This window comes from Stegostoma tigrinum, chromosome 1, assembly GCF_030684315.1.
Source record: "Stegostoma tigrinum isolate sSteTig4 chromosome 1, sSteTig4.hap1, whole genome shotgun sequence".
NCBI classification, from domain to species: Eukaryota; Metazoa; Chordata; class Chondrichthyes; order Orectolobiformes; family Stegostomatidae; genus Stegostoma; species Stegostoma tigrinum.
In genome coordinates, this window is record NC_081354.1 from 180,685,470 (window position 1) to 180,710,693 (window position 25,224).

General features: G+C 43.3%; 1 protein-coding gene across 3 annotated transcripts in view; it reads left to right on the top strand.

The window, feature by feature from the left end:
• The window catches only part of LOC125454992 (dedicator of cytokinesis protein 2-like), a 1,138,509-nt gene that overhangs the window by 736,030 nt on the left and 377,255 nt on the right, over positions 1–25,224 (top strand). For all 3 annotated transcript variants that reach the window (XM_059650434.1, XM_059650430.1, XM_059650433.1), the window contains one exon: positions 17,211–17,305. In XM_059650434.1, the coding sequence (XP_059506417.1) occupies positions 17,211–17,305 (95 nt within the window). The remainder of the gene's footprint in view (positions 1–17,210; positions 17,306–25,224) is intronic.

Sequence of the window (25,224 nt, forward strand, 5' to 3'; positions counted from 1 at the left end):
TGAGAAACTTTTCCCCATGGTAGCTGTGTCTAAGACCAGACAGCACAAGTTCAAGGTGAGGAGTGAGTAGCTCAGTGCAGACCTGAGGAAACATGTTTTCACTGAGAAGCTGGTAGAAATATAGAATGTGCTGCCTAAGAAGGTAGTGGTAGCAGGTTTTGTCATAACATTTAAGCAGCATCTGGAAGAGTACTTAAAATGCTGGAGCATAATAGACTATACTACAGGTAAATAATATTAGTGCAGTTTGGTGCTTATTGGTTGGTATAGGCATGTTGGGCTGTGGAGTCTGTTTCTAGAGCATGACTCTGTGGCTCTCTGACCACTTCCATCTCTAAGGACAAGGGTTGCTGATACATGGGAACACCTGCAAGTCCCCCCCACCCCCCCACCAACCCAAGCCACTCACCATCCTGACTTAGAAATATATCATTGTTCCTTCAGTTTTGCATTGGTCAGAGTCCTGGAATATTCTTTCTAATGGCGTTATGCGTCAACTTACAGCAGGTAGACTGCAGCAGTTCAAGAAGGTAGATCATTGCCATCTTCTTAAGGGCAATTAGGGATGGGTAATTCCCAGACAAAGTTGCCCACAAGAGAATCATAAAAAGGGACTAATAGGAGGGTAAGGATCCTTTTCTGAAGAAGGGTCCAAACCCAAAATGTCAGCTTTCTTGCTCCTCTGATGCTGCTTGGCCTGCTGCTCTATATCTTATTATCTATCATAGGAGGGTAACATTGATGTACGTTTAATGGTAAACCACAGACATGACTGGCATTTACTTTTAAGGAGAATTGTCTTCTTTAAGGTGAATTCACCTGGCTTGTGGAGTGTGGAATGAAGCTGTCTAGTCCAGGAATGCCTATTGCTGGGGCCTTCATATTTGCTAAGCTATCTGATTTCAATGAGGATGGCAGTGGCTGTGCAAAATGACCATAAGAGCAGAAGTAGGCTATATGACCGATCAAGTCAAGAGCATCTGTGGAGAAAAACCAGTGTTAACATTTTGAGTCCAGTGTCCATCCTTCAGTAGGCTGATGGAAAAAGTGAAGTCGCATGAGGTCCAGGGTGTGCTAGCCAGTTGGATAGAAAACTGGCTGGGCAACAGGAGACAGAGAGTTGTAGTGGAAGGGAGTTTCTCAAAATGGAGAACTGTGACTGGTGGTATTCCACAGGGATCCGTGTTGGAGCGGCTGTTGTTTGTGATAAACATAAATGATCTGGAGGAAGGTATAGATGGTCTGATTAGCAAGTTTGCAGATGACACTAAGATTGGTGGAGTAGCAGATAGTGAAGGGGACTGTCGGAGAATGCAGTAGAATATAGATAGATTGGAGAGTTGGGCAGAGAAAAGACAGATGGAGTTTAATCCGGACAAATGCAAGATGATGCATTTTGTAAGGTCCGATTCAAGAGCTAGCTATGTGGTAAATGGAAAAGCCCCGTGGAAAATTGATGGCACAGACAGATCTGGGTGTTCAAGTCCATTGTTCCCTGAAGATGGCAACGCAGGTCAATACAGTGGTCAAGAAGGCATATGATATGCTTTCCTTCATTGGGCAGGGTATTGAGTACAAGAATTGGCAGGTCATGTTGCAGTTGTTTGGGACTTTGGTTCGACCACATTTGGAGTACTGCGTACAGTTCTGGTCGCCACATTACCAAAAGGATGTGGATGCTTTGGAGAGGGTACAGAGGAGGTTCACCAGGATGTTGTCTGGTATGGAGGATACTAGCTATGAAGAGAGGTTGAGTCGATTAGGATTATTTTCATTAGAAAGATGAAGGTTGACAGGGGACCTGATTGAGATATACAAAATCATGACAGGTATAGACAGGGTAGATAGCAAGAAGCTTTTTCCCAGAGTGGGGGACTCAATTACTGGGGGTCACGATTTCATGATGAGAGGGGAAAAGTTTAAGGGAGATATGCGTGGAAAGTTCTTTACACAGAGGGTGGTGGATGTCTGGAATGCGTTGCCAGCGGAGGTGGTAGAGGCGGGCACGATAGCATCACTTAAGGTGTATCTAGACAGGTACGTGAATGGGCAGGGGGCAGAGGAACACAGGTTCTTGGAAAATAGGTGACAGGTTTAGATACAGGATCTGGATCGGTGCAGGCTTGGAGGGCCGAAGGGCCTGTTCCCGTGCTGTAATTTTCTTTGTTCTTTGTTCTTTGTTCAGAACTTTCTCTCTTTCCATAGATGCTGCCAGACCTGCTGAGTTTCTGCAGCAATTGTTGTTTTTATTTCAGGTTCCCAGCTCCACTGTTCTTTGGTTTTTCTTCTTTTTGGTCTGTGTCCAAAGGAAGGTTTGACCGACAATATCTCAATCTTCATCACTGATAGGACAAGGAGGCAGCTCCCAAGTCCATGTCAGCTGGAATGGACATTTTCCCCAGCCTGATTCACACCAGAGATTCAGTCTGTTGACGTTGGTCTAATCCCAGGGAGTGCCTTAAAGACCACCCACTATGACGATATGATCATATGTAGTTGTGGCCAGAACAGCTTGAAAGAATGAGGCCTAACATCCCCATTCTTTTTCGTAATCTTAATAACAGTGCCCATCACATCAAGGTAACTAGTTCCAATAAATTACTTCTTGTTCAATACAGGAGCCTCTTCTAGTTAGACCAGTTTGTGGCTTACCTCTGTCACACGTGACAAAGCAGGTCCTGTAGATCTCTACATAAGATAGGATGCCCGCAGCAAACCTATACAATGTGGTGAGCAGCAGTGTGAATTCCATTCAGCTGTCTCGGATCACAGGGCTAACTGCCCCAGAAGGAGTCTACGTTGCTGTGGGAACATACAGTTTTGCAGTCTGGAGCTCTGATGGTAGAGGCTCCAAATTTCCTTCCCTCACATGAGAATACCTGAATCTCTCCGACTCTTACTCCCTGCGCCAGTGTACGTGCTGGATGTAGTGACAAGTTGATTCTCGACTTATTTGGTCATCTGATTAATTCAGTTCCTTGGCCAACAAATCATGGAGTAGGATTTGGACCCATAGCTTGTAGCTCAAAGGCAAGAACAGTACCTACTGTCCTTTAGGATCTGCAAAAGAACTGGCGCATTAAATCAAGTTCTCTGCCGTGACTTGAGAATTGAAATGACAAGAGTTTTGTGCTGTAGCGTTCTAAATTGTAGTCTCATCCTGAGATCCTAAACTTATTCTGAATGATGTATTCGATTAAAATGAATGTCATTGAACAACCTGTTGATCATATGCTTTTTCTTTTTCGAAAAACGTTAAGTTCAGAGAAATTGTTTTTATGTGACATAGGACATTGCATTGTAATACTGGAGCTCATGGAAGTTGCCCACTCTGTGAGCTGTTTCTCTGAGGTAACACTGTCAACTCTGTGATCAATAATTGTGGATTTAAAATCCATTATCAGAGCCATCAGTGTACAATCTAGATTGCTTCTCTCATGGTCTATTAACGGAGCGATGCCACACGAGAGGTGAGAAAAGGTTAAACCAGAGGTCCATTCTCTCCTCTCAGGTGGACATAGAAAAAATTCAAAGTGAAATAACTCCACAGAGGCCAGTATCGTATCACCGAGGCATGCTTTATTTACACATGCATGGGATTTGACACTAGACCAACTCCCTTGGAGCCACCTCTGAGTTAACAGAATCTCTGACACTCCTGTTTATATCTGTCAGCTGGAGCTCCCTGTTTGGACCAGGTTAAGAGCCCCCATCAGGGAACTTATATTCTTTGAGGCCCACTTGGGTGACTTCATTACGATCTCTACAGAAAGCATCATTTGAGGAAGAGGAGATCAGTTCTTCCCAGGGTCCTAGCCACTACTTATCAGTCAAACAACATTCTGATGAAAAAAGTTCTGGTTATTACCTCACTAAGAACTGCGGATGCTGTAAATCAGAAACAAAAACAGAAGTTGGTGGAAAAACTCAACATGTCTGGCAGCATCTGTTCTGAGGAAGGGTCACTCGACCTGAAATGTTAACTCTGATTTCTCTCCACAGATGCTGCCGGACCTGTTGAGCTCTTACAGTATCTTCTGGTTATTCTCTCAATGTATGTGGGAGCTTGCTGTATTGAAATTGGCTGTTGTGCTCCCTGCATTACAACAGTGCCTATCCACCAGCAATGTCTTGTTATGCGCAACAGTTCTGGATGTGAGTTTGCTCACTGAGCTGGAAGGTTAGTTTTCAGACGTTTCGTCACCATTCCAGGTAACATCATCATTGAGCCTCCGACAAAGCGCTGGTGTTATGTCCCGCTTTCTATTTATCCGGTTAGGTTTCCTTGGGCTGGTGATGTCATTTCCTGCGTTGGTGATGTCATTTCCTGTTCTTTTTCTCAGAGGATGGTAGATTGGCTCCAAGTCAATGTGTTTGTTGATGGAATTCCGGTTGGAATGCCATGCTTCTAGGAATTCTCGTGCATGTCTCTGTTTGGCTTGTCCTAGGATGGATGTGTTGTCCCAATCAAAGTGGTGTCCTTCCTTATCTGTATGTAAGGATACGAGTGATAGTGGGTCATGTCGTTTTGCGCAGCAGTGTTTGAATTCCACTTTGTTCTTTCTGTCTTACATTCAAAGTAAAAGGAAGGCAGCTAAATGAAACAAAAACACCCAGAGTAGAGAGTTCAGGCAGGTCACGCATGTAACTCAAAAACAATTAGGAATGTCAAGCGACAACAGAAATAATCATGTCTGATGTTGAGGACGTAGTGAAGTGCTAAGCAACATTCACATAGAGCACTAATTCAGCCTTCACTGAGTGCTGTCTAAACAGAATGTTTTATATGCAAAGCAGATGCACCCTCTTTGGAGTATAACTGTTCTCTGAACTTCCAGCTGTCACTATTTCTTTAGTTCATTCAATGACTTCCCCATGACACCTAACATCTCCCACCCCCACCTCCTGCCCCAACTCGCTCATTTGAAGCTGCCTATTTTCTGAGAGACAGTCACGGGAGCAATCGGAACAAAAAAAAATTGTTGAACTTGTTCTGCAGTTTTCTATCCTGCATTGACAGCAGCCACTTTCTCACTGATGTTTGATCTGTCGCTCATTTTCTCTTGTCTCGGCCTCGGACAAAACTTGGCTAATTCGGATGCCCCCACCTGATTGACGTCTTGAAAACCTTTATTTCAATGTGAGCTTGTCATTGGCCTCAACAACTTTCCAACACCTTGCCTTTAATAGGGCAATTAGAACTTAACCCAGCCCTCCAAAAGAGGCCTCAACACAACATTACTGGACTAACAGAGATAATAGGAACTGCAGATGCTGGAGAATCCAAGATCACAAGGTGTGGAGCTGGATGAACACAGCAGGCCAAGCAGCATCATAGGAGCAGAAAAGCTGACGTTTCGGGCCTAGATCCTTCCCGAAACATCAGCTTATCTGCTCCTAAGATGCTGCTTGGCCTGCTGTGTTCATCCAGCTATACACTTAGTTATTATTGGACTAATAACCCAGATGAATGCTCTGAGGACATGGGTTTAAATCAAACTGTGGCAGATGTTGAAATCTGAATTCAGTAAAGTATTTTTAACCACTGAAAATTATTGTAAAAGCTTATCTGGTTCACAAATATCCTTTCAGGAAGGAAATGTGTCATTCTTGTCCATTCTGTCCTAAAGTGACCCAGATCCACCCAATTAATGGGTAACAATTGCAAAACCCTTTGAGGGCTAGATGGGCTGGATGCAGAAATAGTGCTTCCTGTGGATGGGATTTCTAAAGTGGGGACACAGTTTCAGAACAAGGGACAAGCTGTTTAGGACCAGGATGAGGAGGAACCACACCACTCAGTGGGTAGTAAGTCTTTGGAATTCTCTACTCTGAGAACTGTGAAGGTTCAGTCGTGAAGTATTTTCAAGACAGCGATAGATAAGATTTCTAGATGCTAATGACATCGAGGGATATAAGGATAACATGGGAAAATAACATTCATATAGACACTCAGCCCTTATGTGGAATGATGGAACCGGCTCAAGGGCTGAATGGCCTACTCCTGCTCCAATGTTTCAGTGTTCCTCCATGATTAAAAAACAACTGTCAGTTGAGATGCTTAGGCAGGAAGAGTTGCAAAAAGGTCAAAGCCATAGAAATGAAAATAATTTGTAGATATAATGGAGCTGGAAAAAAAGAAACACTTACTTTTGGTTTCTTTCAGTGCATTTAAAAGCATGCAATAGCCAATGAAGCACTCTAACATCCAGACACCAGTACTTCCTGTAGCACTGCACTCCTGCAGTTCTGCACCGGACTGTCAACCTAGATTATGTGCTCAGGGCAATGGACTAAGGCTGCAAACCATGATCTTGTATCTCAGTGAGTAGCTACCAACAAAGTCGTTGCTAAGAACTGGACAGCTGTAGATTCAACAGTCTTTTCATTGCCAAGGAAGAGGAATGTTATCTTTATGCCTAGCACTAGGTTAGGTAAAACCTTTCAAATCTCATAGCAGAACATTATATCACCTCCAAAATCAGTGGGCTGGATTTTCTGCCTGTTTGAAAGAAGCATTTGCTTTTGCGTAGCCCCTTTCATAACCTCAGCACATCTCATGTGCTTTCTGATCAATTATCACGCAGAAAATGAAGAAGTCAATTAGCACAGCATGATCCAAGAATCAAAAATATGATATTGAGGAAATGATCTTTTTATTTCAAGCTTTCTTTTGCTTATTTGAAAATGCAGGCATCATTGATTGGACCAGCATGCATTGCCCAATCAATTACTGATTGGTCTTGAGGAGATGGTAGTGAGCTTCCTTCTTGGACCATTGTAGGTACTGTAGTGCTGTTAGAAAGGGAGTTCCAGGATATTGTACCACCAACAGTGAAGTAACAGTGACATAGTTCCAAGTTATGACGGTTGTAGTTTGGAGCGGAACTTGCTGCGGTGACAATGCTCCCATGTATCTGCTGCATTCGTTCTCCTTGATCGAAGTGGCCGTGGGTTTGGAAAGGAGCCTTGGTGATTTTTGTATATCTTGTAGATGGTACACACCGCTGCTACTGGTCGTTGGTGGTGGTGGAAGTGAATGTTTTTCCAATCAAGCGGGCAGCTTTGTCCTGAATAGTTTCTTGATTGTTGCTGGAGCTGTACTGAATCATGTGAATGGGAAGTTTTCTATCATACTCCTGACTTTTGTTTTGTAGATGGTAGACAAGCTTTGGGGAGTTATGAGAAGAGTTATTCACTGCTGTATTCCTAGGCTCTGACCTGCTTTTGTAGCCAATGCATTTAGATGTCTAGTTCAGTTAAGTCCTGGTCAATGGTAAGCCTCAGGACATTGATAATGATGGATTCAGTGATGGGAACACCATTGAATATTAAGGGCTGATGACTAAATTTATTTTTGTTGTAATGGCCATTACCATCATTACTTTGTTGGTAGCTACTCACTGAGACTCAAGATCATGGTTTGCAGCCTTGGTCCACCTGAATACATAATCTAGGTTGACAGTCCGGTGCAGAACTGCAAGAGTGCAGTACCACTGGAAGTGCTGGTTTCTGGATTCTAGAGTGCTCCATTAGCTGTTGCATGCTTTTAAATGCACTGAAAGACACCAACTGGTTTGACAGTTATTTGTCACTGTTCAGTTCAAGCCTGGAAACAGTCCAGGATTTGCTGCATTCAGGCATAGACTACTTCAATATCTGTGAATGGTGCTAAACATTGAGCAAGTTTAACAAATATTCAATTTCTGGCCACTGATTGCTTAGCTTTGTCTCTCACTTATTGCTTATGTCGTTTGACGCACGAGTAGCCTTGCTTTTTTAGCTTCACCAGGTCGACATCTCATTGTTAGATATGCCTAGTGCTGCTCCCACCCTGGCTTCCTGCACTCTTCATTGAATCAGCATTGACCCCTGGCTTGATGGTAATGGATGAGTGGAAGAAATGCTGGGCCAGGAGGTTACAGATTGCACTGGAGTACAGTTCTCCTGCTGTTGAAGGTCTACAGCGCCTCATGGGTTCCTAGTTTAAAGTTGCCAGACGTACTCAAAGTCTACTCCTTTGAACAGATTGATAATACTGCATAATATGATAAAGATTATCTGCAGTGCTGAAGACAGGACTTTGTCTTCTCAGAGGCTGTACGATGGTAACTCTTATGCATGCATTCGTGGAAGATGCATCTGGGATAAGTGGATTGGCATGGGCAAGATCAAAATATTTTCCTACCTTGTTGGTTCTCCCACCAGCTAACCCAGTGCATCAGCTATGCCCTTTATGAATAGTTCAGTCAGAGGGCTGCTGCTGAGCCATTCTTGATGATGGGCATTAAATTCATCCTCACACAATGCTTCTTCCAAGTGAGGAGGAGTGCTGATTCAACATCTTCATTATAATTTTAAAAACTGCCACATTTTATTTTGAAAAAAAAACACTTTTGTTTTATAAATGTGTTGGTATTTACTTCAGATTTTACCTAAATCTAATCATAACTGCTTACTTCATTGTCTGGAAATTTAAATCAAAAGTGAACGGGGTTAAGTGATTTCAACTTCTTGACTTGCTGTCTGTTCAAATACTTCAAACTGATTGAATCGTGACTTGGTTGCTGGAGTCTCCGCTTTTGCACCCTGCCATCCCCTTAACATGAGGCAAGTTGAAAGGGATATCCATAATACAAGGCCACTGTGTCTCGTGTACAGCTTTCCTTTATTCGTGGAATGTGGGTGTTGCCACTGGCAATGGCTTACTGCTTGTTGTTATCAATGGAGAGCACCCTGACTTCACCACTGGCTGCAAAATCCTACATTACAGTAGTTGCCACACTTTAAAAGCACCAACTCAAAGTAATGATCCTGAAACTTTAGCTATTTCTTTCTCCACTGACACTGGTTGAGCAGTTGCATGTTTTCCAGCATCATCTGTTTATATTTCAGATTTCCAACGTCCAAGGTGTTTTGTTTCTGTTTTACACTTAAGAAGTACTTAATTGGACGTGAAGTTCATTATTAAATGCAACCAATAAGGGAAACCTCACAATCTCTTAAACAATCTATTCAGTTCCAGTCCACTAAGAGCTCATTGCCAAAAAATAAAAATCCATTACAATATTTGGGCAGTTTGCGATAATGTCTTGCTATTTGCACAGCCTCAATGAATATTAAGAAGTAATTTCATTCAGGATGAGAAGAGGCATTCCCTGAACGCACAGATGAAAAGCTATTGACATAGAGGATTTTTTTCTTCCTCACACCTGAAACCACAATGTTGCTTTGAGTCAGAAAGTGATGCAGGACTGAAAGTAGTTCATTTGGCCCATCATTTCTCTGCTGTTACTTTGGAAGAGATAGACAATTAGACTTTTCATTACTCATAGTCCTGCAACTTTTTCCTTTTCAAGCAATTATATAATTCTTTTTTCAAATAAGTGTAAGTTGCTATACAGTTTTGATAACACCATCACTTCACACAGATCTTTCTATATCATTGAACCTTATAAACGCGATAGCAGAAGAAATACGAACAAGAGTAGCCACGGAGGAGATGGTGCCACTGTAGCTAAAGTCACTTGACTAGTAATTCAGAAAATCAGACTGATGCCCTAGGGACTGCGGTTTGAATGCCGCCATAGAATCCCGACTGTGTGGAAGCAGGCCATTCAGCCCATAGAATCCACACTGACCCTCCAGTCAGCATTCCACCCAGACCCACCCCATCCCTGTAACCTCACATTTACTATGGTTAACCCACCTAAGTTTGTCAGCCCACAGCAGGAGGATTGTAGTGGTTCAAGAAGGCATCTCATTACCACCTTCTCAAGGGCAACTAGGGATAGGTAAGAAATGCTGGCCAGCCAACAATGCCCATGTCCCACAGATGAATAAAAAAAAAACACTATGAGGCAATTTAGCATGGCCAATCCACTCATCCTTTGGACTGTGGAGGGAAAGCAGAGCACCTGGAGGACGCACACACAGATGTGGGGAGAATGTGCAAACCAAGGTTAGAACTTAACCCAGGTCCCTAGCACTGTGCGACTGCAGTGTTAACCACTGAACCACCATGTTTTAGCAAGAGCCTCAGAGACTGAGGGCAACCTGATAGAATATTTCTCTATTTATATACTTCTACCTATAGTGCATGTATATATAATTATATATACATAAGATTATGAGAGGCATGAGTAAGGTGGCCTGTCGGAGCCTTTTTCCCAGGGTGGAAATGTCAAATACTAGGGGCCACAGGTTTAAGGTGAAGGGGGCAGAGTTTAAAAGACACTCCACATGGTAGACTGGTTAGTAAGGTTAGATCACATGGAATCTAGAGGGAGCTAGCCAATTGGATACAAAACTGGCTTGAGAAACCAGACGGCAGTTGTGGTGGTAGCAATGTGTGAAGCTGGATGAACACAGCAGGCCAGGCAGCATCGGAGGAGCAGGAAGGCTGATGTTTCCGGTCTGGACCCTTCTTCAGAAAAAATGTATACCTAGGTGGTAGTGGAGGTTAGCTTTTTGGACTTGAGACCAGTGCGCAATGGTGGATCGCAAGGATCAGTGCTGGGTTCACTGCTTTTCATCATTTATATCAATGAGTTGGATGTGAGCATAGCTGGGTATGGTTAGTAAGTTTGCAGATGACACCAAAATTGGTGGTGTACTGGACAGTGAAGAAGATTTTCTCAGAGTACAATGGGATCTTAATCAGATGGACCAATGGGCCAAGGAATGGCAGATGGAGTTTACTTTAGTTAATTATGAGGTGCTACATTTTGGTAAGGCAAACGATGACAGACTTATACAATTGATGTCAGGGTCCTGGGGAGCATTGCCAAACAAAGAAAGCTAGAGGTGCAGGTATACAGTTCCTTGAAAGTGGAGTTGCAGATAGAGAGGGTGGTGAAGAAGGTGTTTGGCACGCTTGCCTTCATTGGCCAGTGCATTGAGTATAAGAGTTGGGAGTTATGTTCTGTCTGTATAAGACATTGGTTAAACCAATTTTTGAATACTGCATTCATTTCTGGTCTCCCTGCTATAAGAAGAATGTTGTGAAACTTGGAGGGGTTCAGAAAAGATTTACAAGGATGTTGCCAGGGTTGGAGGGCTTGATCTATAGGGAGAGGCTGTATAGGCTGGGACAACTTTCCCTGGAGCCTGCGGCTGAGGCTGAGTGGGGACATTACAGAGGTTTATGAAATTATGAAAGGCATGAATAGGATGAATAGCCAATGTCTTTTTCCCAGATTAGGGCAGCCCAAAACTAGATGGCATGGGTTTAAGGTGAGAGGGTTTTGTTGGTGGCAAGATAGAAGAGTTCAGAAGGTCAGGAGTGACATGATGCTCGGCTGAAGAGACAATCTGGAGATTGTCATTGCAATCATTGCTGCAAAATCCATGTCAGTCTCTCTTACTGATGTTACTTGTAAATGAATGTTTGTCAGGGTGCCTGAGGAAACTGCTGTGCTCTTTTTTTGAAGAGTGCCGTGAGATAATTTACATCCATTTGACAGAGCAGACCTAACCTTTGCTGAGCTGGCTCCCCAAAGCCAGTCTACAAGGCACAAGTCTGGAGTGTGATGGAATACTCCCCACTTGCATGGATGCAGCTCCAGCAATACTCAACAAGCTTGACACCATCCAAGAGAGAGCAGCCTGCTTGATTAACAATATGTCAGCAAGCATTCAATCACCCAACACACAGGAGCAGCAGTGTGTACCACCTACAAGATTTAGTGTAGAAAATCACCATGGCCACATTGAGAACCTTCCAAACCCACAACGACTATCACCTAGAAGGGCAAGGGCAGCAGATACATGGGAACATTACCACATGCAGGTTTCCCTCTAAGCCGCTCATCATCCTAACTTGCAACCTGTCATTGTTCGTCGCTGGGTCAAAGTTCTGGAACTCCTTTTGCACCCAAATACTGTTCCAGCTCAAGAAGGCAGCTCACCACCAGCTTTTTCAGAGCAATTAAGGAGGGGCAATAATTACTGGCCTTGCCAGCAATGCTCAAATTCCACAAATGAACAAAAGAATCTCAGATGAAAGACCCTCAGAATGTCACCGGAGCATCCAATTTGGATTTTGCAGTGTAACTTTAACCCATAAATTTCAGATTTAAATAATTACCCACTGAGCAATGGATGACTCCCTGTGAGTCCAGCCTTTGAAGAATTGCATCCACAGCTGTAGAACTAAGATCTTGCAGACTTCCGGAAGCCTGGGAGAGGAGACAAATTCCTGACGGTGGTTGGGAATAACTCTGGGCACAGTTCTTTTATGTGACTCAATCTTCCCTGCACATTCTATGGATGTCGCAGTTTAATTTCCAATCTCAGCTTTGTTATAGGAAACCTTTTGAAAGGGGTAAGGCTTTTCTTTTTTAAATCACTGTCTAGTCGGTCCCTGCATAGCACCTATTCATACAAATGTTCAAGTGATGCTAAATTTAATAAAGGACATTCAGTCCCCAGAGCAAATGGACGTGAAAAATAGGCAAAAAGTTCCTATAGTGTGTCCTTTCTTTCTTTCAACATTTAATATGGGTCACCCCCAAGAGCTAATGCTAAACTTCTGAGGAATCTGTGACAAGTAACTTTGAATCAAAATCATTGCCAGTTCTTTGCACTCAATTTTGATTCATTTCACTATTTCCAGACATTGCCCTCCTCCCCCTCCCTGAACAATCTATTACACTGGAGTATAGTTTCATTGCATCCTTTGAAAATCTGATTAAATTGGTAATTTTCCACTGCAGGCTTGGATGATGTGTTTTTAGGCCATTTGCCCATTTCTTAGTCATCATTAGCAAACAGCTTCTATCCTCCTGTCTCCGTGCAAGATAGGTGAGAATGTCAGCCCTTGACATCAAGATTACATTTGACTGAGCATGGAAACATAGAAAACCAAATCAGCGGAAATTGAAGGGGAACGTCTTCACTGGTCTGAGCCATACTTAGCACGAAGAAAGATTGTTTTTGTTGTTGGAGGTTAGTCATCTCAGTTGCAGGGCATCTCTGCAGGAGTTGCTCAGTGTAGTGTCATAGGCCCAGCCATCTTCATAAAATCTGAAAGAACTGCGGATGCTGTAAATCAGGAACAAAAACAGAAGTTGCTGGAGAAGCTCAAGCTCAGCGGGTCTCACAGCATCTGTGGAGAGAAATCAGAGTTAGTGTTTCGGGTCGAGTGACCCTTCCTCAGAACAGATTGTAGCCAAGAAAATATCGGGTTACGTGAAGTCGGTGGACAATAATAAAGATTGGAACGGAAATCCAGTCGGAGAAAGGAGCAGAACTTCCTCAAGTTGGGCATGCCTGAAGGAGATGCGGCAGTGAGTTAAGTACTAAATAAAAACCAAAAGAACTGCGGATGCTGTAAATCAGGAACAAAAACAAAAATTGCTTGAAAAGTTCAGCAGCTCTGGCATCATCTGAGAAGCGAAATCAGACTTAACGTTTTGTTTTGAGACAGGAAAAGATATTGTGGTGGAATTCTCATTGGAGAGAGGAGCAGAACTTCTTCAAGATCGATTGAAACATTAACTCTGATTTTCTCTTCACAGATGTTGTCCAACCTGCTGAGCTACACCAGCAACTTCTGTTTTTGTTTACAACCATCTTCAATTGTCTCATCAGTAACCATCCCTCCATCATCAGGCCAGAAGTGGGGACGTTCACTGATGGTTAGGCAATGTTCAGCACCACATACAATTCCTCACACACTGAAGCACTCCCTGTCCAAATGCAGCAAGACCTGGACGGCGTCCAGGCTTCAGCTGTAAAGTAGCAACTAACATTTGCCCCACTATCAACTGCGGGCCAGAAACTGAACCAGACGAGCCGCATGGATACGCTGGCTACAAGACCAGGTCAGAAGCTAAGAGTACTGCAGTGACTAACTAACTTCCTGACTCCCAAAACCATTTAGATGGCACAGATCAGGAGTATAATGGAATATTCCACACATGCCTGGATGAGTGCAGCTCCACTCAAAAGGCATTATGCCACCCAGACCATAACAGCCTGCTTGACTGACACCACACCCACAAGCATCCATTCTCTCCGCCACCAATGCTCAGTAGCAGCAGAGTGCAAAATCTACAACACACATTCTAGGAATTCGCCAACCTCCTTTGACAGCACTAAATGTGGTTTTACAGCCCCAAAATGCCTGGGCTGGCATTGTGAAATGTGTCAAATTTTGCAATGAATCCAGCTCTTTGCTTCTCAACTGCATATCTTTCAGATTCCTTTGAAATTTACGATTGAATGTGCTTCAGGCTTTGGGGTCCAAATCAGGGCAGCTCCTGACTCAGTAGTTAAATGTGCATTGTTACCTCAGATGAGTGGTTTGTTTGGTAACTTCTGAGGAAAAGGGAGCAGGAAAAGGCCATTTGGCCCCTCGAGCTTGCTGTGCTCTTCAACTATATCCACCTCAACTCGATTTTACAGCACTGTTTCTGTCTCTCGTTGTGTCTTTAACATCTTTAGTATGAGCCCTAATGGTATAGTCCCTGAACTAGTAATCTAAAGGTCCAAGCTGGTCTCCTGGTGTAAACAAAATATAGAATTTCAGATGCTACTGTTCTGAAGAAGGATCACTGGACCAGACACATTTACCGTGTTTCTACCCAAGTCACTGAGTTTTTCCAGCAGTTTCTGATTCTGTCTCTTATCTTGTGGTGACATGGGTTCAAGTCGCACCATGACGTGGAGTTATAGATTCATGGAGCTGTACAGCATGGTAACAGACCCTTCGGTCCACCTTGTTCATGCTGATCAGAGATCCGCAATTAGTCAAGTCCCATTTGCCAGCATATGGCCCATTCCCTCTAAACCCTTCCTATTCACATACTCATCCAGATGCCTATGAAATGTTATCATTGTACCACCACTTCCTCTGCTAGCTCCTTTCAGACATGCACCACTCACCGTGTGAAAAAGTTGCCCCTTAGGTCCCTTTTGAATATTTCCCCTCTTGCCTTAAACCCAGGCCCTCTAGTTTGGGCTCCTCCACCTCGGGGAAAAGACCATGCCAAGCCATCTTATCTGCGCCCCTCCTGATTTTATAAGCCTCCTGTGAGGTCACCCCTCAGCCTCTAATGCTCCGGAGAAAATTGCCCCAGTCTATATGGCGTCTCCCTATCACTTAAATCCTGCCACCCCAGCAATATCTTGTAAATCCTTTCTAAACTCTTTCAAGTTTCACAATACCTTTTCGTCTTTGAAATGAATGGTTTGGATGTGAACATAGGAGGTATGGTCAGTCCATTTACAGGTGATACCAAAATTGGAGGTGTAGTTGACAGTGAAGACGATAACCTCAGAGCACAACAGGATTTTGATCAGATGGGCCAATGCGCCAAGGAGTGGCAGATGGTGTTAAGTTTAGATAAATGTGAGCTGCTGCATTTTGGAAAAGCAAATTAAGGCAGCCTTTATACACTTGATGGTAAAGTCACAGGAGCGTTGCTGAACAAAGAGACCTTGGGCTGGAGCTTCGTAGCTTGTTGGAAGCGGAGTCCCAGGTAGACAGGATAGGGAGGAAGATGTTTGGTTGGCTTGCTTTTATTGGTCAATACATTGAGTCTAGGAGTTGGGAGGTCATGTTGCTGCTGTACAGGACGTTGGCTAGGCCGCTACTGGAATACTGCATGCAATTCTAGTTTCCCTGCTATAGGAAGAATGTTGTGAAACTTGAAAGGGATCAGAAAAGATTGATAAGGATGTTGCCAGGATTGGAGAGTTTGAGCTACAGGGAGAGGCTGAATAGATTGGGGCTATTTTCTCTGGAGTATGAGGCTGAGGGGTAACCCCATAAAGGCTTAAAAAATAATGAGGAGCATAGACAGGGTAATTAACCAGGTCTTTTCCCCAAAATTGGAGGCATAGGTTTAAGGTTAGAGGGGGAAGATTTGAAAAGGAACTAAGGGGCAGCTAAGTGGGATGGAATGAGCTTCCAGAGGAAGTGTTGGAGGATGATACAATTACAACATTTAAAAGACATCTGAATGAGTGTATGAATAGGAAGGGCCAAATGCTAGCAAATGGGACCAGATTTTGTTCAACTTGGAAGATCGAAGGGTCAGTTTCCATGCTGTATATCTCTATGACTTTATAAGATCCTTCCCGTAACAGGGAGACCAGAATTTCATGTAGTATTCCAAAATTGACCTAATCAATGTTCTGTACAGCTGCAACGTGACCCCCAACTCTTACACAGAATGCACTGACCAATAAAGGCAAGTCGATTTTGAATTTAATTAAACATAAACCTGGAATTGAAAAGCTAACTTATTGGTGACCATGTAGTTACTACTGATTGTCATAATGACCCTTCTCCTGCACTAATGTCCTTCAGGGAAAGAAGTCCACTGTCCTTACCAGGTCTGGTCTACCTGTGACTCCAGACCACAGGAATGTGGTTGACCCTAACTACACTCTGGGTGTTTGCCGATAGGCTATTAATATTGTCCTAGCAAAGACACCCATGAATGAATGAAAACAAAAGGTCTGTCATTCTCTGTATTGAACCCACAGTCCTCAGGGCTAGAGAATTCCAAAGATTCACTACCATCTGAGTGAAAAAAAACCTTCTCATCTTTGTCCTAGATCTCCTATTCTGTGATTGACCCCTAGTCTCACTAACCAGAGGAAACATTCTTCCTGCGTCCACCCTGCCAATACTTGTAAGAATTTGGAACATAGGCCATACAGTCCATTGGCTCAATGGTGGCCCTTTGAAAGAGTCTGCTTTGGCTGGTTCCCAAATACTGACCTTTTCGAGATAATCCTTATTTTAAGTAAAAACCAAAAGAACAGCGGATGCTGTAAATCAGGAACAAACACAAAAACAACTCAGTTCTGAGGAAGAGGCACTGGACCCGAAATGTTACCTCTGTTTTCTTCATCCCAGATGCTGCCAGACCTGCTGAGCTTTTCTGGCAACTTTGTTTTTGTTCTCATTTTCCCATTTTGCCAACAAGTGTAATTCTATACCCACTGATGATGCTCCCACTGGCATGGGAGCCAGTCTGTACCACCTGAGTGTAATGTGACCCCTTTAGTCTCTGTGATTCATTTCCTCCAGATACTGAACTTAATTGAGAACAAACTTAATTGATATTGGAGAGCTGTTGTTTCAGTGATTCATTCAATGTGTTAATGAGATAAAATAAAGACTGACTTGTTGAAATGTTAAATAGTGTACACCTGTCCTCAGGTTCTCATGTATCTAATCTCTGTGCTTACAGGACTTCCTAATGGAGATCTTCATCATGTTCAAAGACCTTATTGGCAAGAACGTGTATCTTCCTGACTGGATGGTGATGAGTATGGTGCAGAACAGGTCAGTGACATTTCAATAGTAACTACCTGCACTGCTTTATTTTCTTATTAATTGACCCTATTGAGGAAATGTACACTATGTTAATGTCCTAGATGTAAGAACATAATGACCTAACATAAGAACATGAGAAATAGGATCAGGAGTAGGTCATCTGACCCATCAAGCCAGCTCTGCCATTCATTATGATCGTGGCTGATCTCTTCATGGATTCAGCTCAACTGGGTGGCACTGTGGCTTAGTGGTGAAGCACTGCTGCTTCCCAGCACCTGGGACCTGGGTTCAATTCCGCCCTTGGGCAACTGTCTGTGTGGAGTTTGCACATTCTCCCTGCATCTGCATGGGTTTCCTCCCACAGTACAAAGACGTGCAGGCTAGGTGGATTGGGCATGCTAAATTGCCTGTTGTGTTCAGGGATGTGTAGATAAGGGAGATGGGTCTGGGTGGGATACTCAGAGGGTCGGTGTGGACTTGTTGGGCTGAAGGGCCTGTTTCTACACTGTAGGGATTCTATGATGACCCGCCCACCAACCACCACCCTTAGTTCCTTTACTGTTCAATATCTATCTGATTTTGCCTGAAAAACATTCGATGGGAAAACCTCAACTACTTCACTGGTCATGGAATTCCACAGATTCACAATCCTTTGGGTGAAGAAACTCCCCCTCAACTCAGTCCTAAGTCTGTTCCCCCTTATTTTTAGGATGTGCCTGCTCGTTCACCGACCAGTGGGGGAAAAAAAATCACTGTGAATGTCCTCTGTTCTTTAATTGTCCTACCATATAATTTTTGTTCCCAGTCTACCTTAGCCACTCCTTCCTCATTACATTGCAGCCTCCTTTGTTTGAGTATGTACCCACTTCTAATTCCCCCCCTCCTCCATCTCACGCTTGTGAGATTGGGAGGTATCCCTTCAGATACCAAGAGTATTTTTCCTCTCCTTAGAGGTGGCGAGAAGGGCAAGTAATTGGGTGTGTTGTCCCTGGAGAGGTCACCTCACTAATTTGATTCAGAATGAACCACTTATCTCTTTCTTATATTCTTTATATTAAAATACAAAGATTTTTGTTTGATTGTTTCTGCTTCTCTGTCCTGAGCTCTGGGGATCTGAAGTTCAAACGGAAAATGTTGGACAAATACAGCTGGTCTAGCAGCATCTGTGGATAAAGAATAAAAAATTATGCTTTGAGTACAATGCAATGTTTATCTTTTTAACTTAGCATCTGAGGATCCAGAAACATCGGAACTTCTGGGTTTTTCTAGCATTTATGTTCTTTATTGGAATTCATGATCCCACTTCTGACAGTCTATAACTGCCCGGACCTATGAAATAAACTGTGGAATGACATTGGGATAATGGAAAGTTACCAATCCATTCTTGGTAACCCTTGGGTTCTCTATTAGTTTGAAAATTCAAGACCGAATGATCACTCTCTGGAGTTCTCTTCCTCAAATCACTTTGCCTCCCTGACTCATTCCCAAAACACCACCATCTGCAAGTTTCCCTCCAAGCTACACACCATCTTGATTGGAAATATCATCGTTGTTCCTTCATGGCCATTGGATCAACATCCTGGAATTCCCTTCTTAAGAGCACTGTGAGTGTCCCTACCTCCCACGGATTGTAGCGATTCAATTTTGGTCTCCCTGCTGTAGAAAGATGTTGTGAAACTTGAAAGTTGAAACTTGAAAAAATGATTTACAAGGATGATGTCAGGATTGGAGAGTTTGAGCTGTAGGGAGGGGCAGAATAGACTGGGGCTGTTTTCCCTGAAGCATCAGAGATTGAGGGGCGACCTTATTGAGGTTTATAAAATCATGAAGCACATGGATAAGGTGAATAGGCAAGATCTTCTTTCTAGGGTAAGAGAGTCCAAAATTAGAGGGTATCAGTTTAAATTAAGAGGGAAATATTTAAAAGGGACCGAAGGAACAATTTATTTCACACAGAGGGTGGTGTGTGTATGGAATGAACTGCAGAGGAAGTGGTGGAGGTTGGTACAATTGCAACATTTAAAAAGCACCTGGATGGGTATATAAGTAGGAATTGTTTAAAGGGATATGGGCTAAATGTTTTCAGATGGGACTAGATTTATTTACTATATCTGGTTGGCATGAATGAGTTAGACCGAAGTCTCTGTTTTCTTGCTATACAACTCTGTGACTCTAAAGCTACTTACCATCATCTTTTCTGGGACATTTTGGTGATGTGCAATAAATGCTGTCTAGTCAGTGACACTCACAACCCAAGAATGAATAAAAAAAAGCTCCTTTTCCTTCAAAAACCTCCATGAATCAGCAGCAGGGGATTCTCTGTGCAGTCAATCGCCCATGATTTTTCATCCGTGGGCAAGTTTGTAAGTGCAGAAACAGGGAACTCTGGCTCATTTATTTTAAAGAAGCTGGGCTCACTGAGTATGGAAATGCCTCATTTCACATTGAACCAATATATTCACAAACAGATATAAATCTTACTCATTCCATTTTTTTGTTGGGTATTAAAACTCAACAGGAATGGTTTCCATTGCATCCAATTTTCTATGGACAGATTGATGTGAGTACCATTGATCTATTTAAAGAAAAGCTAGGGAAGGACATACAGAAGAAATGAATAGAAGAAAATGTTGATGCGATGGGATTGAAAAGGAATGGGAGGAAGCTTGAGTGAGGCTTAAATTCAAGCATAGACCAGTTGGGCTGATTGGCCTGTTTCTGCCCAGTGCATTCTATATAATTTTATGCAATACTAAACTCTTCAATTTGCAAGATACCTATGCCATGGCCTAGTGGCACTTCTTGTTAGACTATTAATCCAAACACCCAGGTGGCATAGCAGAGACCTGAGTTCAAATCCTGCTGTGGCAGATAGTAGAGTTTGTCTTCAATAAAAATCTGGAATTAATGGACTAATGATGACCAGTGGACTTTGTTCCTTAGCAGAATTCAAGAGCACCTGGATGAATGCATAAATAAGAAGGGAATAGATACTGTAGGTGAATCCAGTTTTAGTATGGAAGGGTAAAATGTGTTGGCGCAGGCTTGGAGGGCCAAAGGGCCTGTTCCTGTGCTGTATTTTACTTTGTTCTTTTGCATCTGTCCTTTTGTGTCCCCTGGATTTTACATCCGCTCAATTTGTTCAGAATGTAGCATTCTCCTCGGCTCATTTCCAAAGCACAAGGTCAATGTAATGCATGAGATTATTCCCTCAACTCCATTATCTTTCTGAAAATACATTGTATGTCAGAGGAAGAACTGTACTAAAGATGATCGGAACTCAAGAATTGAGTTTGTGGCAAAATATGGCAAAAAGAGGGAGTTTGAGATCAAGGGTGCATTGCAACCAACTGCCATGGAATAGCCTAAAATCTAACCTGAGGCAACCAAATCTTAGAAGACATTACACAATGTGGAGCTGGAGGAACACAGCAGGCCAGGCAGAATCAGAGGAGCAGGAATGTTGAAGATCTGTTCCTCCTTAGCCCTTGCACTGATACTTTTCACATTTAACTGTTACTCAAGTGAGTTTTGTTTCATCCACATGACTTGCACGAGGCTCCCCAAGCAGCTGCTCTACTCCCAGCTCTGAAACAGCAGGCTAGCCCCAGGTGAACAGAGGAAGCGCATCAGGGATACCCACAAGGCCTCACTGGCGAAGTGCGGCATTCCAACAGACACCTGGGAATCTCTGACCCCAGACCGTCCAAAGTGGAGGAGAAGCATCCAGGAAAGTGTCGATCACCTCGAGACTTGCCTTCAGGGAGAAAGCAGAAGGCAGGCCAATGGTCCATCCATCCCTTCCTATGAACACTTTCTGCCTCAAATGTAGCAGAGTCTGCGGAAGCCACATAGGTCGGTATAGCCACCTGTGGGCTCACCTTGCGAGCGGAAGAGAACTATCCTTATCTATGAGAGACCGCTAGTGGTGATGATGTTTCACTTTGCAGTATGTTCTCAACAAATATAGCATTGATTCAAAATTGTTACCTTGGAACTGTTGCCAATCTATGGACTCAAAGGGCTAAGACTTGCGAGTGAGCAGGAGCAGGCACTCTGACCCAGGAGAAAGTGTTTAATTCTGGACACCTTCCCAGCATGATTTGCAGGGAGCTCTTGTGGTTTCTATGTTGACCTCATCTACAGAGTCATAGAGATGTACAGCACAGAAAAAGGCCCTTCAGCCCACTGAATCTGCTTCGGTCAAAAACAATCCCATAGCTATTCCAAAATAACAAAGTGGATGAACACTTCAGGCCAAGCATCATCTTAGGAGCACAAAAGTTGATGGTTCTGGCCTAGACCCTTCATGCTTTTGTGCTCCTAAGATGCTGCTTGGCCTGCTGTGTTCATCCAGATCAACACAGTGTTATCTCAGATTCTCCAGCATCTGCAGTTCTCATTATCTCTGATCACAACCATAACTATTCCAAGCCCTGTTGTTTCTGCTATGTCAAGAACCCCACCCAGAATCATTGGATCAAGTCGGTTGTAAACAGCCAGAAAAAGGCAAACCCATTTAAATTGGCCAGTGTTGGGTGTCTGGGAAAGAAAGACAATCTGGAAGCTAAGCCAAGCAGGAATAGTGTTTTTCTTTTGTTACTTGCTGGGCACAGTGTACTTCACCGTAGATTTACATTTCCAACACAGAACATTTCTTGCAGAAAGAGTTATCAGCAGCCCAGAAACCTTGACAGGCCCACTTTATCTTGACAAATGAACCTCTAGCTTGAAAATTATTAATGTGCTAAAACTAGCTTTCCCACTAACCCTCCCGAGTTCCTGTGTCGTCTTTTGTACTATTTCTCCTCCGCCACACAATGTGTTTTCTGTCAGAAAGATAATGGAGCTGAGGGAAATGTTCTTCCTGCATGTTATGCTCACCACTGCTCCTGTGAGATGAGCCAAGGAGAATGCTACATTTTTAACAAGCTTCAGCAGAACCAAAGTCCAGTGACAAAAATAAGAACAGATGTTTTATAAATTGGGAACTGAGAATTATCTAGAAGGTGTGGGCCAGACACAGTCCATTCAGCCCAGACATTCTATTCTAGCATTGATGCTTCATTCAAGCTCCCTCCCATTCTTCAACATCTATTCAGTTCTCTTCACAAGCCTTGTCTATCTTTCTGTTCAATGCATCTGCGTTATTCACCTTGTTGTAATCATTTTCATATTCTCAGTGCTGTCTGGATACGCAGTTTCTGTTGGTTTCCCCTGAATTCTGTGTTGGACTTATTAGTGGCTACTCTATCATATAGTTACCATTTTGATAACTCCCGCAAGGGGTAGGGATTGAATGCCACCATGGAATTTGAAATCAATAAAAATATCAGGAATGAAAAGTTTAATGATGAGCAAGAAAGCTTCACGATGGTCAGGAAAACCCAACCAGTTCACTCTTGTCCTTTAGAGAAGGAAGCTGTTGTCCTTACCTGGTCTGGCCTACATGTGACTCCAGACTCTAAGCAAAGGGCATTTGGGGATGTGCAATAAATGCTGGTCTAGCCAGTGACACTCATGCTCTGTGAATGAATTATCAACAAGCATCTTTGTTGCAATATCTACCATGTTAAGCTGATAAACATGTATCATTAATACTGTGAGCAGTTTTGGGCCCCATATCTAAGGAAGCCAGTGCTGGTATGGGAGGTGCTCTTGAAGAGGTTTATAAGAGTAATCTCAGGGACAAAGGTTGTCATGTGAGGAGTGCTTGAAGACTTTGGGTCTGTACCCGATGGAGTTTAGTCACATGGGGAGCGGAATCTGATTGAAATTTACAGAATATTGAGGGAACTGCATAGAATGGATGTGGAGAAGATGTTTCCACTAGTAGAAGACAGTAAGACCCAAAATCAAAGCATCAGAGTGAAGGGACAACATTTCAGAACTGAGATGAAGAGGAATTTCTTTAGCCAGAGGGTGGTAAATCCACAGAACTCATTGATGCAGAAGGCTGTGGAGGGCATGACATTGAGTGTGTTTAGGACTGAGATAGCTAGGGCCTTCATTAGGACGAGGATCAAAGGTTATGGGGAGAAGGCAAGAGTTGAGACATATATAAGCCATGATCGAACGGTGGTGCAGATTCGATGGGCCAAATGGCCTTTTTCTACTCCTATACAATACGGTCTTACAGCCTGGTGAAGAAAGAAGCAGGAGCTGTTCTGTGTTTTTCACATGGGTTCATTCACAGTGCCCCAGACAGCAGAAATGCAGAATATTTTTTCTTTGTGCACGTCAGTCCGTCCTTGGTAGATGTTGGCACTTGTAAGTATTTTAGAATGAGTCACCGTGTTTGGATGTGTTATGACACACCTCCATGTCAGGTGAAATCTGAACTTGGAACTTCTGTTCCAGAGGTAGGGGCTTGCTGGTGTGCCGCTAGCCCACTTAAAATTATTTTGAAATTAAATCAAAGTGCTTTTTGAATCCAAGTACAGGTAGGCTTTTAAAGCTCTAGGAGTCAACGACACCACCAGTTGTGTGAGGAGAACCCCTATAACTGCTTTATTTTACACTTTTAAAAGACTTAAAATATTTAAAAATACTTAAAATATAGACAAACCACCAACGCTCAATAGCAGAGTGTGTACTATCCACAAGATGCACGGCAGAAATTCGCTGAAGATCCTCAGACAGTACCTTCCAAACCCATGATAACAAAGTGTGGAACAGATGAACACAGTAGGCCAAGCATGCTCCTAAGATGCTGCCTGGCCTGATGTGTTCATCCAGCTCCACACTTTGTTCTCTCGGATTCTCCTGCAACTGCAGTTCCCTCTATCTCTGATACAATTTTAACCTTCCAAACCCATGATCACTTGCACCCAAAAGGACAAGGGCAGCAGATACATGGCACAACACCTCCTACACGTTGACAATTATTTGGATAGTCAGCAACTCAGTACTGTCAACAATGCATGGCGTGCCTACTATTGGCATTGAGTGCAGAAGGAGAGGATGTTACCAGGTGGATAAGGTCTGTGGGGCACCTGGGTCAGTTAGACAACTGACAGCACAGGGGGCATGGCCTAGAACATAGAACATAGAACAGAACAACACAGTACAGGCCCTTCAGTCCACGATTTGTGCCGAACTTTTACCCTAAGCCTAAGGTCTATCACACCTCCACCCCTGCCTTATATTATCATCCATATGCCGATCTAATACCTGCTTAAATGCCCCTACTGAGGCTAACTCCATGACCCTCTCTGCCAATGCATTCCATGTCCTACCACTCTCTGACTAAAGAACCTACCTCTGACGTTCCCCTATATCTACCTCCACTCACTTTAAAACTATGCCCCCTCATAATATCTACCTCCATCCTTGGAAAAAAGTCTCTGGCTGTGCACTCTATCTATGCTTCTGACCATTTTGTGCACCTCTACCAAGTCACCTCTCACCTTTTGTCATTATAAAGATAAAAGCCCTAGCTCTCTCAACCTTTCCGCATAAGACCTTTCCTCCACTCCAGGAAACATCCTGGCTTGGAGAGATGTTGTTGAAAGTAGCTGGGAACTGCCATTACGACTGAAGGGGTAGCCCCATGTGGAAAGCTGAGTTGGAGCAACGAGAGTCCTCAAGAAAGTCACCAAGGTTCACCAGGTGATCTTTGCATGCCACCTAACGGTGACTTTAGAAGGAAACAGAGATAGTGAGAAAAGCCCCTGACCACCTGAGTGTCTGAATTGGTCACTGGGGGAGCATGGTGCCTTCAGCTATATGGACCCTAAGCTATCGACTTCCTACCATAACTCCTTCTGTCCCCTCTACACATCGCCATACCCCTAAGACTTTAAACTAGTAAGTAAGGGGGTGAGGGAGAAGCGAGCGTAGAGGGAGACTATCAATTAATGTAAGGCAAAGCAGCAGGTTAGCAGGTGATGAGGAAGCTTCAACTCCATTGAAAATTAGGATAAAAG